General features: G+C 48.4%; 1 protein-coding gene across 4 annotated transcripts in view; it reads right to left on the reverse strand.

Annotated features, from left to right (window-relative positions):
- DDC (dopa decarboxylase) overlaps positions 1–13333 on the reverse strand; it is an 86985-nt gene that overhangs the window by 12851 nt on the left and 60801 nt on the right. For all 4 annotated transcript variants that reach the window (XM_046020647.1, XM_046020646.1, XM_046020644.1 and 1 more), the window contains 2 exons: positions 13246–13313; positions 2355–2431 (listed from right to left, as the gene is read on the reverse strand). In XM_046020647.1, coding sequence (XP_045876603.1) covers positions 2355–2431; positions 13246–13313 — 145 coding nt within the window. The remainder of the gene's footprint in view (positions 1–2354; positions 2432–13245; positions 13314–13333) is intronic.

Consider the following 13333-nt stretch of genomic DNA (forward strand, 5'->3'; position numbering starts at 1 on the left):
CAGTCTTTGCAATGACATAGGAGGGTTGGGGGGTGAGCAGCTCCTACCCGTGCCCATGGCATGTGGTAAACTCAGTAGAAACAAACCACGCATCCCACGGGACTGGCAAGAGACGCCACCACAGGACATCAGCCCCTGCACTTGGGTGGTGGGCTTCTGGGAACTTCTGGGCTCACCCTTCATGCTTCTTGTTTCCAAAGGTACAGTTTTTTAATGAAAAAGTTTATCTGGAAAAGTCTATGCAACAGGTGTGGCCATTTTCCCTGTCACCAGCGCTGTGATAGAATTTTCTATCATATAAAAAACACAAATCCCGCTTATTTGGGTCCATGTCACGCTTCCCGCCGCCCCAGCTGACAAGTGTCCAAGGAGATGAAGGTATAAAGAGCGAGGCAGAAGCAGGGACATACTGGGACGGCGACTGCTCCCACTGCTGCCACGGGAGGCTTTTGTCTAGGGCCCCGTGATGAGCAGGGGGCGTCCTAATGACCTCCAGGTGGGACAGCGGGCTGCGGCAGCCTAGTGAGCCAAGTGCCACAACCTGAGAGGCACGGGTCAGGGTTGAGGAGTCTTCTTTATTACAGAGGAAGGATCTTTTTAAAAATCCCCATAGAATATTCTAAACACGGTTCATTTCAGGGAATAGAAGACTTAGCGGCACTAAGGCTGAATCCATGTGGATAAAAATGCCCTTACATCTGCTGGCCATAAAACCATAAAATTGATCTTGGTGATCTACTTGTGAAATGCAAAATGGGCCACCATCGTTGTTGACTTATAGAGCTTTGCAGTTTTTTGTTTTTTGTTTTTGTTTTTGTTTTGGGGGGGAAAATGCAAGTAACTAATATTTTTCATCTCTAACAGCCATAGCAAATACTCCAGTAAGAAACAGCCTTGCTACAGAAGCAACACAAAATATGTGTTCGTATGCCTTGAGCAATAATCGTCCTCAGATATCCTTTCCTTAAACTCATTCCAAGAATCACTTCATTGTTTAAGGGCAACATTTTGCATTTTAACTGTCATGATCACAAAGATTTTTATTATCTGAACATGAGATACGGGTTTTGTTTTTTTTTGGTGTTTTGTTTGTTTGTTTTTGTTTTTTTTTTGCAATATGGGAGCCTGGCAGTCGCTTTAGAATTTCGGTGTTTCATACCAGTTCAATTTCTACAAACCAGACTTGGATTTTTTAGGGCATTTTTAGGTCCTGAGCAAATCTGAGCAGAGTGTGGGGTCTGTGAACATCAACGGGGATGCGTGTCTGCACTCCACCTGAGAATAATTCTTAAACAGTTCTAAGTATGTTCTTAAAACTGTAAAAATATACAGCAAATTAAGAAAATTCCCATATAATTACAGTGTAAGTACTATTCACATTTGGAAATTTTTCATTGCATGCTTTTCAAAAGGAAAAAAAAAAAAACCCAAACTTCTCTATTGCTGTCTGGGATCATTCTCCGAAATATCTGATTCTTGTTTCTTTGGTAAGAATCTCAGGGGCACCTGGGTGACTCCGTGGGTTCTGGGTCTGCCTTCAGCTCAGGTCATGATCCCAGGGTCCTGGGATCGAGTCCCAGTTCAGGCTCCCTGTTCAGTAGGGAGCCTGCTCCACCCTCTGCCTCTGCCCCCCTCCATGCTCGTGCTTTCTTTCTAAAATAAATAAATAAAACCTTTAAAAAGAAAAAAAATCTCAGAGGAATCTACATTTCCACTCCCTCACCACCCCCTCATGGCTCAATCTGTACTAACTGACGATGTGGCGTTTGGCTGTGACCTAGGACAGCAGCCATACAAAATGAGTTATTTTGTGTTTTCTAGGAATTGCTCTGTCTGTGCCGGGGAATGTTCTGCTCCTCACCATGACGCAAGCACCTGGCCGTGTCCCTTCTTGGCCCCAGTCATCAGGAAGCACAGAGCCAGGATGCAGGCCTGGAGATGGCTTGGGTCCCACCAGGGATGTTGGGCACAGAGGGCAGGTCTACAGACCCAAAGGGTGAGAGACACATGGATGTGCTGATCCTGCCCGGGCGTCATCAGGGTTTCAGTTCACTCCCTGAGCCCCCAGGACACCCTGTGTCCCCCTGGTGGTGTTGGTGTGAATGGACACACGCTCAGAGGGGTCCACACCCGCACAGAAAGTGATGCCATGCCCACCCCAGCCCCGTGGGCCCCTCCCCAGCTCCTGCACTGAGGCGGCCAGAGTTTCCTTCAGTAACCCCCAACCCCAGGAAACAGCGGCTCCCAGAGGCTGGTCCCCATAGACGCGAGCCTTCCTCTCTGGCTTCCAGGAGAAATGCAGCTCTGTCGAAAACAAACCCAGAAGGTCACAGAAAACCACGCCCCCGGCCTACCTGAGTCCATATGGCTGTGCTTCAGGTAGACGGGGTCCAGCTTAAAGGCCCCTATCAGGTCTGTCCTCTTCTTCACCCTGGTTTGAGAGAACAAAGGATGGTGCTTAATGAGGAAGACCCTTGAGTGAGCCCCCGTGGCCCTTCCTTCCTGGTCCCTCTTCCAGTGGGCTCAGTGCAGACACACCTGCTTCGAGACCCTTCCCCGGGCCTCAGTCCATCACCATGTCCCTCACCTGTGTGCCCACCGTCCCCAGCTCCACTGCAATAAAACATTAATCTCCAGGACTCCGAGCACTTGAGGGGGCCAACTAATAAAAAACAAACATTTGTTTTTCATCCCTCGTTCCTGACACCCAGCCGCTAAAACCCTTGGAAACTCGGAGGGGTAAGAAAGGCTCTCGTAGGCCAATGAGAGGATGGGTGACGGGGCCCACTGGGGAGCTGCAGGATGGGGCTGGGTGCCGGGAAAACCAAGTCGATTTGAGGGTGAGACGCTGAGCCCTAACCCCCAACCTCTGGGGAATCATGGGGAGAGGGAAGGACTAAGATTGAGTGAGTGATCAGTGGCCAACGATTCAATCAATCATAACTATGCAGCGAGGGACGGCGTTGCTGAAATCATCAATGTGCGGGGACGTTGCCATTCCCTGGGGGAGGACAGGAAAGTTCTGTGTCCTCCACCCACACGCGTATCTTGGGCTACCCCTCTCTTCCGTCTGGCTGCTCACTTGTTTTCTTTATAATAAATCAGTAAATGGGGCGCCTGGGTGGCTCAGTCGGTTAAGTGTCTGACTCTTGGTTTCAGCTCAGGTCATGATCTCAAGGTCATGAGAGCTAGCTGGTCATTGGGCTCCCTGCTCAGTGAGGGGTCTGCTTGTCCCTCTCCCTCTGTTCCTCCCGCTCATGCTCTCTCTTTCTCTCAAATAAATAAATAAATTTTTCTTAAAAAACAAATAAATCACTAAACCTAAGAGAAGTGCCTTCCTGGGTCCTATGAGCTATTCCAGAGGATTATCAAGTCTGAAGGAGCAGGGGATTCCTGGAAGCCCCCAGCTTTACAAGAAGTTGGACAGAAGTGTGGGCACCCTCGGACCCATGACTTGCGAGATGGAGCCCGTCTACCTGTGGGGTCTGCGATAACTCCAGATACTGAGCGTTGGAATGGAATCCCGGTATGGGACACCCAATTGGTGTGTGCAGAGCCGATGAACGGATGTCAGGAGAAGAAAGCCAGGAGAGGAGCACGCATCCCCGCTCTGGGTCCAGACCTAGCACCTGACCGCTGACCGGCCTCACGAGTGTGTGGGGGATGCACAGAAGCTAAAGGTGAGAAGGTCGTCCCACACGAGCCGCCCTCAGACTCCGGTCACAGTGATGGTCCCAGAGAGCTCGGGTCGGAACTCATACTTGGGCTGGGACGGGAGGTCTGAGCTTTTAATGGCCTCTCTGCCTCATCTGGCAGGCGCGGACACCCTCTCGCAGCAGCAGTAGGGGAAACAGACTGTCCGAAGGGCAAACTGGAGGAGACATGTCAGTCTGGTGGTCACTTAAGCTTGAAAGCAAATACAGCACGATGAGTGTCTGCAAGATAAAACCAGGGACGGAAGGCTGAGGCAAGATGTGGCTCACCAGCGAGCAGGGAGAGAAAAGCCAGATTCACGCAGGAAAGTCATTCAAGCGCTATTTCTACAAAGGGTCAAAAGACAGGCTCTGTCAGTAAGCAAGAGTGAGCTGCCCCCGGCATGCGTGACTTTGACCTTGGACAAGAAATTGGATGGCACCTGACCTCAGGCACATGTACGCAGGAATTCGGGGCACCCCTGCAGCCTATGAGGATGCCCTGTAGGAGCTTCCTCAGGTCTCCCTGAGCTGGTGAATGCTCTGCACTTAGCCTTAAAGAGGGACAGAACGACGCACGGGGTAGGACTCCTTCTGGTTCGCAGGAGCACTCCATCCTCCACACACGAAGATGGCATTCCCCTTTCCACCCAGGCCCACAACGAGCCTGGAGCGCTGCCTTCGTAATGTAAATGTGTTCGGGGTTCAAGCCCCACAAAAGGGTGGATATCTTGATACGTCCACCTCACTGTTGATGCAACAGAACCCGCACAGTTGAATGGGTGTCTCCATCCCCTCCCGGCGCCTGGAGGAGGCCACGCGCGGCACGTGGTTCTATCGCCCAGCGGAGTTCTACAGAATCCTCCATACAAAGTCCTACATAATCTGTGGTATTACTGTGCCTATATTTCTTTTTTTTCTTTCTTTCCTTCTTCTCTTTTTTTGAGATTTATTTCTTTATTTTAGAGACACGAAGAGAGTGCCCGTGTGAGTGGGGGGAGGGGCGGAGGGAGATACAAGATCCTCAAGCAGACTCCACACTGGGTGCAGAACCCCACATGGGACTCGATCTGATGACCCTGAGGTGGTGCCCTGAGCCGAAATCAAGCCTCGGCCACCTCGCCGGACGGTCCCCCCAGCAGACCACAGGCTGTCCACTCTCCTCTTTCTCCTCTTGCTTGTCCCTCGTTGTGAGCCAGACCGCACTGCTCCCCGCTCCCTGGTGCCCTGGAGGATGGCGCCTGGGACTCATGTCTGGTCACGGAATGGGGACGGGGAGGCCGTGTCCGAGGCAGCGTGGCCTCGAGCTCCCTGGTTCCGTGTCTGGGACACCAGCCGTGTGGAGGGACGTCATCAGACCCGACCGACAATGTCCCCGGCAGGATTCTAACACGCATTTCTGACTTCTAAGGATGCGGAGTCACCTTGCATCTGTGACGCTCCCCTACTGTTTCCTTCGGGTGAAAAAACATTTTTGTTCCTTTTCCTATTAGGTTGTTTGCTGCTAGCAGCCTGCATTAGATTGGAGAGGCTGCGGAAGGAGCAAGGATGAGAATCCAGATCCCCGCCGGATGACTCTAGGCGGTCCCTCTGGTCCGCGCCCCGCTGTGTCGGGCTTGCGCTGTGCTGGCTGCTCCTAGACACGATGCTGGAGGTTGGATGGGGCACAACCCTGCCACGCTGTTCTTGGACTTCTTTCCCTCGGCTCAGCTTCACGAGCGCCAGGAACATACCCAGCCAGATATTAACTCGGGTGTTTCTGGACTCTGATGCTCAGCCTCCCTCTCCAGAACACAGCACACCCCTCATTCAGCAAGGAATTCGAATGGGCTTCCAAATCCTTGTGTATTTCCCTCTCAAGAATCTGCACAACTTTTTGGTCTTTTGGTACCTTCCATTGTCCTAACCTTATGTCTCTTCCTGCTATTATAAAGAGTATTTCTTTATTTATAATTTACAGTACTATAAAAATATACAAATATTATAAATTGTACAAAATTACAATACTGTAAAGACACAGTATTTACCATATTACATAAAATTTTTAAAAAATTACCCATGCTGACATGCCTGGGTGGCTCAGTCAGTTACATGTCCCTCTTGGTTTTGGCTCAGGTCATGATCTGGCCTTGGGTTTCACCCCCAGCACGGAGTCCGCTTGGGGATTCTCTCTCTCTTTCCCTCTGCCCCTCCCCCCACCAATTACATATGCTGTTTATTGTATATGTAAAGCCTTAAAGATATATATCTAGAAATGTTGTTGTGTTTTTCTAATACTTTGATTTATTTATTTTTTTTTTTTTACTGCAGGCAGTCATCATCTGAGAATAATGGGGTTTTGTGGCTTCTGTCGTAATCCTGATACTTTTACTTCCTTATGTCTCTTTCTATGCAGGCCAAGAGAGCAGGAATTGAACTGAACATGAACTAGAGGAGTCCTTATTCTTCCTTGATCTTAAAGGGCATCCTTCTAATATGTCACCATTAAGGATGGGCTTACTGTAGTTTTTTGGTAGATACCTTTCATCAGAATAAGAAAGTTCGCTTCTGTTCCTATTTTACGAAAATTTGCTGAAATTGAGTTGAATTAAGAACTTTACCTGATGCTTTTTCTGCACCTACTATGATGATAACTCTCTCCTCCTTGACTTTCTACACAGCATATGACATTTTAGAACCTTCTAACATTTTTAAGCCACCCCACATCCCTGGAATAAATACGTTTGGGTCACGATATACAGTCTTTTTTTCCCTTAAACATCATGGAATTTTATATGCTAATATTTGATGTCAAGATTCTCGTATTTAAATCTGTGAGCAAAACAAACTTTGTCCTTCTTTCTTGCTTTTCTTTTCTTTCTCCGTAGCTTTTTTCCCAGCTTCTCGTCCAGTTTCGGAATCCTAAGGAACCTGAGCTTCATGACATGAGAGCAGGCATGTGGGATCCTCGCTGCTCTCCGTGAAGTATGCTCGTGATTAAACTGACATGCCTGACAGCTTGGTAGCATTTGCTGCTGGGAGAATTTGGAAGCTCTTGTTGAGTGAGAAATTTAACTTTTGATGGATAATAATTTTGTTAATAACTATATCAAATATAGCTATATTAAGAAGAGCTGTATATAATCATCTTTAATAGCTGTAAGATTTCAGGCATCTGGGTGGCTCAATTGGTTAAGCAGCTGCCTTTGGCTCAGGTCATGATCCCAGGGTCCTGGGATCGAACCCACATTGTGCTCCCTGCTCAGTGGAGTCTGCTTCTCCCCCTACCACTCCCCACTGCTTGTGTTCCCTCTCTCGCTGTGTCTCTTTCTGTCAAATAAATAGATAAATTCTTAAAAAAAAAAAAAAAGCTGTATGATTTTTTGGTTTATTTATCCATTCTGTTTCTTCTCGAGTCAGTTTTGTTCACATGTGTTTGTGGTTGTTGCATGTGGACAACGTCGGGCATGATGTTGACAGAGTTGCAGAAGGAAGGCTGTTCAAACAGGTGTGTGCAGGCATGCACACCCGTGTGCTTGTGGGCACACACGGAAACGGCCTGTGGAGGCAGCAGAGTCCTGTCACTTGGAATGCGCCTCATGGTGAAGACAGTGTCTCCCTCACTCCAGACACATTCCTGAGAGATAGTCCTGGGGCTGAGGGGAGGGGACTCCTGCCTCGTACAGAAATCTGCATTGTCTTTCTCTAACCCTACAATACCGGGTGAGTGTGTGAAGCTCACAGAATGAGGGCTCCTGTTATGCCCTGGTGCCGGCAACGGAGAAAAGCCTTCAGGATGGGAAAGGGCCCTGGGATCGAAGTGCAAAGAAACCAGAAAGATCCACAGAAAACTGTGCATTAATGATTATAAAACAAGTTCTAGGGATGCCCAGGTGGCTCAGTCGGTTAGGCCGCTGCTTCCGGCTCGGGTCATGATCTCGGGGTCCTAGGATCGAGTTCCGCATCGGGCTCCTTGCTCGATGGGGAGCCTGCTTCCCCCTCTGTCTCTGCCTTCAACTCTACCTGCCTGTGTTCTCTCTCTCTCTCTGACAAATAAATAGATAAAATCTTAAAAAAGACAAACAAACAAGTTCTAGCATCCAATCTTGCCGTAACAGAGTGATCGACCATCTTCCCAAAAAACTGAACTTCAGAAGAAATCCAGTGTAACAGAAGAGTGCAAAATATATAAAACTACTTGTGATAAAACTCAAATTTTATTTGGAAAAAGACACCAAGCCTCTTTCTAAAGGGAGAGGAACACATGCCCTGGCGTATGTGGGCTCTGAGGCTTTCTTTGGAGAAATCTGATGTTAAGCAGAGACTGAGGTCTGGGCAGAATGGCTCATATTTACAAGATTCAGATGAACAATAAAAAACTTATTAACAGAATAATGAAATCATTATGAAATGTATTTACTACGCTTATGATGATTGCAAGTTTTCGAGACTCCAATTATCTTGTCCATTTCAATATTTAGAGAAAATAACCAATATGTTTACTTTAAATTATAGACTAACCATTGGCAAAATTGCATTACACAAAAGAGAGGCTCTTCTGATTTTAAGGAATACAAAACAGCCAGTGAGAGCAGTAAAACACACGCACACACACACATTTCTATCATACTTGCTGTACTAGCAAAAATTTAGATATATCTATAAAAAATTTAGAATTTAGGATTGTTTGTTCTCAGCTCTTAGGGATCTAATGGGATGCCTATCCTTTCTGAAACCTGGTTCTTAGAAATGTCTTATTACTTGTTTCCTATTATGTTGACACCGCATTTTACCTCAATAAGCTCTTAGAATAGCAAAACCTTCGTACTGGAGTCCATAAGTATTTGGGACAGTACAAAGGAGCCTCAGGGTAGACTCTCAACTTTCATTCTCTATGCACTGCCTGGCACCACGTTGCAAGGTATTGCCTTCTCTTATGTTACCCACAAATATACAGGGCCCCCCTCCCCTGGTAGCTGGGGCGAGCGTGATCAGTGGACCCACAGCTCAGGCAGGCAAACAGGGGAGGGAGGCAGCAGTCCCTCTCTTCCCCTGTGGCCTGCTGCTGTCGGTGCCTGGGCTCCAATCCAGCACTATTTTCAGTAGAGAGAAAGTGAAACCAGTTGACAGCTGGAACAAAACAGTGGAAACACAATGGGACCTGATTTTGCCTCATTCCCACCAAAAAACAGCTCTCATTCTCTAATTTCTTCTGCATCCATCCAGAACAATTCTAATGTGTTTCATGTTCTTTCTTGCGTATGTGTTTATAAAATGCATATCGATTTTCATGTGTATATTCTCTTCTGGTTTTTTGGGTAAGATTTTATTTATTGATTTGAGAGAGAGCACAAGCAGCAGTGAGTGGCAGGTAGAGGGAGAAGCAGGCTCCCTGCTGAGGAGGGAGCCCGATACGGGGCTCGATCCCAGGACCCTGGAATCATGACTTGGGCTGAAGGCAGACGCTTAAGCCACTGAGCCACCCAGATGCCCTAGTGCATGGATCCTTAATTTGTATACTGTGAGATTCATAATTCTCTATCTGATTCTTTTTACTCAGTACTAGGGTTTTGTTTCGCTTTTTGTTTTTGAGAGAGAGCGAGCGAGCACGATTCGGGGGTGGGGGGTGGCAGAGAGAGGAAAAGAAGGAGAATCCTAAGCAGGCTCCATGCCCAGCACAGAGCCCAATGCAGGGCTTGATCCCCCAATCCTGAGGTCACGACAACTAAAATCAAGAGTCAGATACTCAACCGACTGAGCCGTCCAGGTGCCCCTACTCAGCATTAGTTTTAAAACTTGACCGCGTTGCCATTAAACATTTGAGACTCTCGCCTGGAGAACTGTGAGCCCATAAGCAGAACCGGTTGCCTCATCTGTAAAATAGGGATGACAAATCCCATACCAGCTCAGCTGCCATACAACTATAATCCTTAAAGTGTGTGTGCTCCAAGAGCCTGGCGCTCATCTGTGCACAAGGCCAGGCTGGTCGCAGGACTGAGTGCGGAGGCCAGCGGGGCTGAGCCTGGCAGGAAGGCATGTGTCCCACCGAGGCCTGTTCAGTCCTGCACCTTTGACCTACACAAACGATGCTCTAGGGCTCACCTTAATTAATGAGACATTAAAAAGCTGCATGTATCTGTAATTTTAAATGTGGAGAGCTGATTTAAAACAAATTTAAATCCACATGGACCACATGAACGGTCTTTGGTGGCTTGCACCTGAGTTCACTGTTGTGCACACAGCTGTCACAGGGCCTTTGCATGGTCCCCTCACCCCCTGCCCCCAACAACCCCATCCCGGGTATGTGGACTGCTTGGTCTATCATGTCACATGGCCCTTTGTCAAATGCCATGTCACCAAAAAGACTTCCTGTGACCTTTCTCTCTGCAATAACCAGGTGATGAATATTTCCCCCTACCTTCCAGCTCCTGGGCCCCCCAAGCTTCTCACCTGAACCTCTGTCCTCTCTCTTCCCAAGCCCTTTCCCTGTTGGACCTCAATCTACAATGGCCTGTACTTGAATTTGTGTAGTATATTGTTTTGCTTTGGCTCCACGTCATTTACTGGAAACTCTCTTCTAAGGCTGAGACCCCTTGGGCGCAGGGACAACACCGCTCTGGTCTCAGCTCCAGGGTGCTCAACACCAAATGCTTTTCAGTGAAGTCATGACCTTTCCTCCTCCTCATTGCTCTTTGGTTTGGACGGGGCTGACCCCCAACTCGGACACAGCATCTCCACTGTGCAGCCCCTGTGGTGGGGACGGCTGTGGGAAGGGCCGTCTGCAAGCAAGGCGATGCTAACCATCATCCCTGCCGAAAGGAAGAGAGCAACGTCTCTGTAGGAAACAAAAACACAACACAACACAACAAAAAACGAAAAACACACAATAAACAACAACAACAACAACACACACACACACACACACACACACACACAGGAGGGGGGCTTGGGTATAGTGAGATCAGAATAAAACCTAAGTTTGATAAGAATCAGATAAGCCGACCAGGACGTGCATGGCATGATTAAGGTCAGATGTAGGGTTTAAAATAACCAGTTTAAATCCCTGAATGTCAGCCTCACGTTTTTATCTCGTAGTTTCTCGCGAGCACCACTATGCACTGAGCTGTGCCCTCCTCCCCAGAATTCAGAGGCTGGAATGTGACCGCATGTGAACACGAGGTCTTTAAAGAGGCAAAATGAGTCAAAATGAGGTCACATGCCCGGGTCCTAATCCAGCGTGACTGGTGTGTCACGGGTGTCCTTACAAGAGGACCCAGAAGGGACACGGCCATCAGCACACCACACAGAGGCATCCGCAGAAACCAGCACCGGCTGCCCCTTGGTCTCTGGCGTCAAGCCTCCAGAGTCATGAGGAAATAAGTCTCTGTCTGTGTCACAGAGTTCCCAGCACGGTGGCTGACACAGACAGGAGCCGACGTTATGCTGAAATGCAAATCTTTCAACATCAGATCCCATCTGTGTTTATGAAATCACGGGATGAACCCTGGGGTCTGGGGGTCTGATTTCCCCACATGCGTGAAATCATTTCGAAATCCTCGACAACTATTCTGTCCAGGACCCCAGCTGCTCAGGACCCAGAAAGCTCACGAACCGTGAGGCCTGCCTTCAGGTTCTCAGATCCGCAGGGGGGAAGGCAGAGAGCTTCTCAAGCACTGACTCCCATCTTCTCCATGAACCCCCTACTGACTGCCCTTCTCTGGGGCAAAATTGCAAATACCAGGGGTCGCCCTGACATTTAACGTGTCATTTTATTCAGCAGAAAATAAGCCTCCCCTCTGTCCTTCTCCTGGTGACATGGCCTCACCCCTGCACTCCCTGCATCTCTCCCACAGGTCACCTCACAGCAGCCCTGGTCACACTACGCCTTGTGACGGGCTCAGACCCTTTTCCTCCACGCCATGGACACAACCGTCCTCTCTCGTCCTTAACTGATACACTAGCTTTTTGGACCCAAGGACGGGAGGCCACGTTTTTGTATTTATCCTTATGATAGCTCAAGGTCTGACCACAGATCGTGCCCACAAATGCTTGACCCTGAGATCAAGACCTGTGCTGAGATCAAGAGTCAAGATGCTTAACCGATGAGCCCCCCAGGCCCTCCTTAAACATCTACACCTGAAACGATTATTTTGTCCAGGCAAGGAGTGAAATGTCCAGGTGAACCACAAGCCCCTCTAGCCAGCACCTCCCAGCAGCCCTTCTGGTCCCCATTGCTTCACCCTGGACATCCCTCCAGGCTATTTGTGTGACTTTCTTGGTCTGACACCTTGCTGGCCCCTCAAGACACCGTGGGCTCCCTGGTCCGCTCATGCTGAGGCCGCCACCCCTCCCCAAAACAGAGGCGGCATGGCCCCTTCTGGCTCTGTGCCAGCTCCATGCCCAGGACCCACAATCTGAACAAATACAGTAGCAGATCAGAATTACATTTCAGTCCCAATTAAAGCTCGAAAAAAGGGGCTTCTGACACACTGCACACGCTATTCTTCAACCGTTCCGCGTTAAATAAAATAGACAAACGCAGCCCCGAGAATACAAAGGAACACAGACGCGCACAGACTGTAGCTTGTAGAGATCCTTACTCGTGTTTTGTGCAGAGCTACGTCTGCAACGCTCACACCCACACGGGCTTGAAAAACACATATCAAAGTTAGGGTCAAAGGCTGACAAAAAAAAAAAAAAAAAGAATGGATTTGAACTTTTTTTTTTTTTTTTAAGTAAAGCACTAAAAATGTGATTTTATCTTTGGACAAAATAGTCAAAAAAAAAACCTGGATCACTCAGCAAACCGGAAGAACAGACTTTGGGTGGGGTGGGTGAGACCTGCTTTCTTCACCTCTCCAAGGTGAAAACCATTCACTCAATTACACGCGAACGATTTTGCACAAAATTTACGCAAAGCCCCCCTCCCCGATCTAAAGGTTGTTGAACCTCCTTCCTCCCGTAATGAACGTAGCGGAACCAGCTTCCACTCTCCCCACACCATTCCCAGTGACCTCTGTTTCTTTGAACATCATCTACGCGATGAAAATGTCATCCACTTAAGTTTCTGAATTCTTTTTCTTGCTCTAAATACAACCAACACGGTTACAGCTCTGCTATTAATAATTTTCAGGAACTTCATGGGAAACAGGAATACTCTTAATTTCCCTGGGCAAATGCTTTTAAACCCCGAGGCTTAGATTCGTTCAGCATCTAAGAATGAAAACACAGAAGCCACCGACTTAGAAATATACCCTGCGATTTCCTTGCGTTCTTTTTGTTAACGCTAGCTAGAGCCAACCACCCAGCTTCCTCGAGGAACCTTTGTTACGTGGCTGCCGTGTTGCAATCCTGTGATCTGGTCAACAGCTTTCCACCAGGGCAAGATTTAGCAGGAATCGCGGCCACGGATCAGAAGGAAGGCAAGTGGGGGGCGAGGGAGGTACGCCTTCCTCCGGTGATGTCATCCCCCGCTCCCCCGCTCCCCCGCTCCCCGGCTCCTTCCCCAGAAAGCCGCTCTTGTCAAGCGCAGTGGGCACAAGGTCATGGACATCTAGCCAACGGGGAGACTCACCACATAGCCGAGCAGTCAAAATTCACCAACAGCCATTTGTGAGGATTGAAGTTAAACGAATCTGCAAACTGCCAAGGAAAAGTAACAA

This window comes from Meles meles, chromosome 10 (genome assembly GCF_922984935.1).
Source record: "Meles meles chromosome 10, mMelMel3.1 paternal haplotype, whole genome shotgun sequence".
Lineage (NCBI taxonomy): Eukaryota > Metazoa > Chordata > Mammalia > Carnivora > Mustelidae > Meles > Meles meles.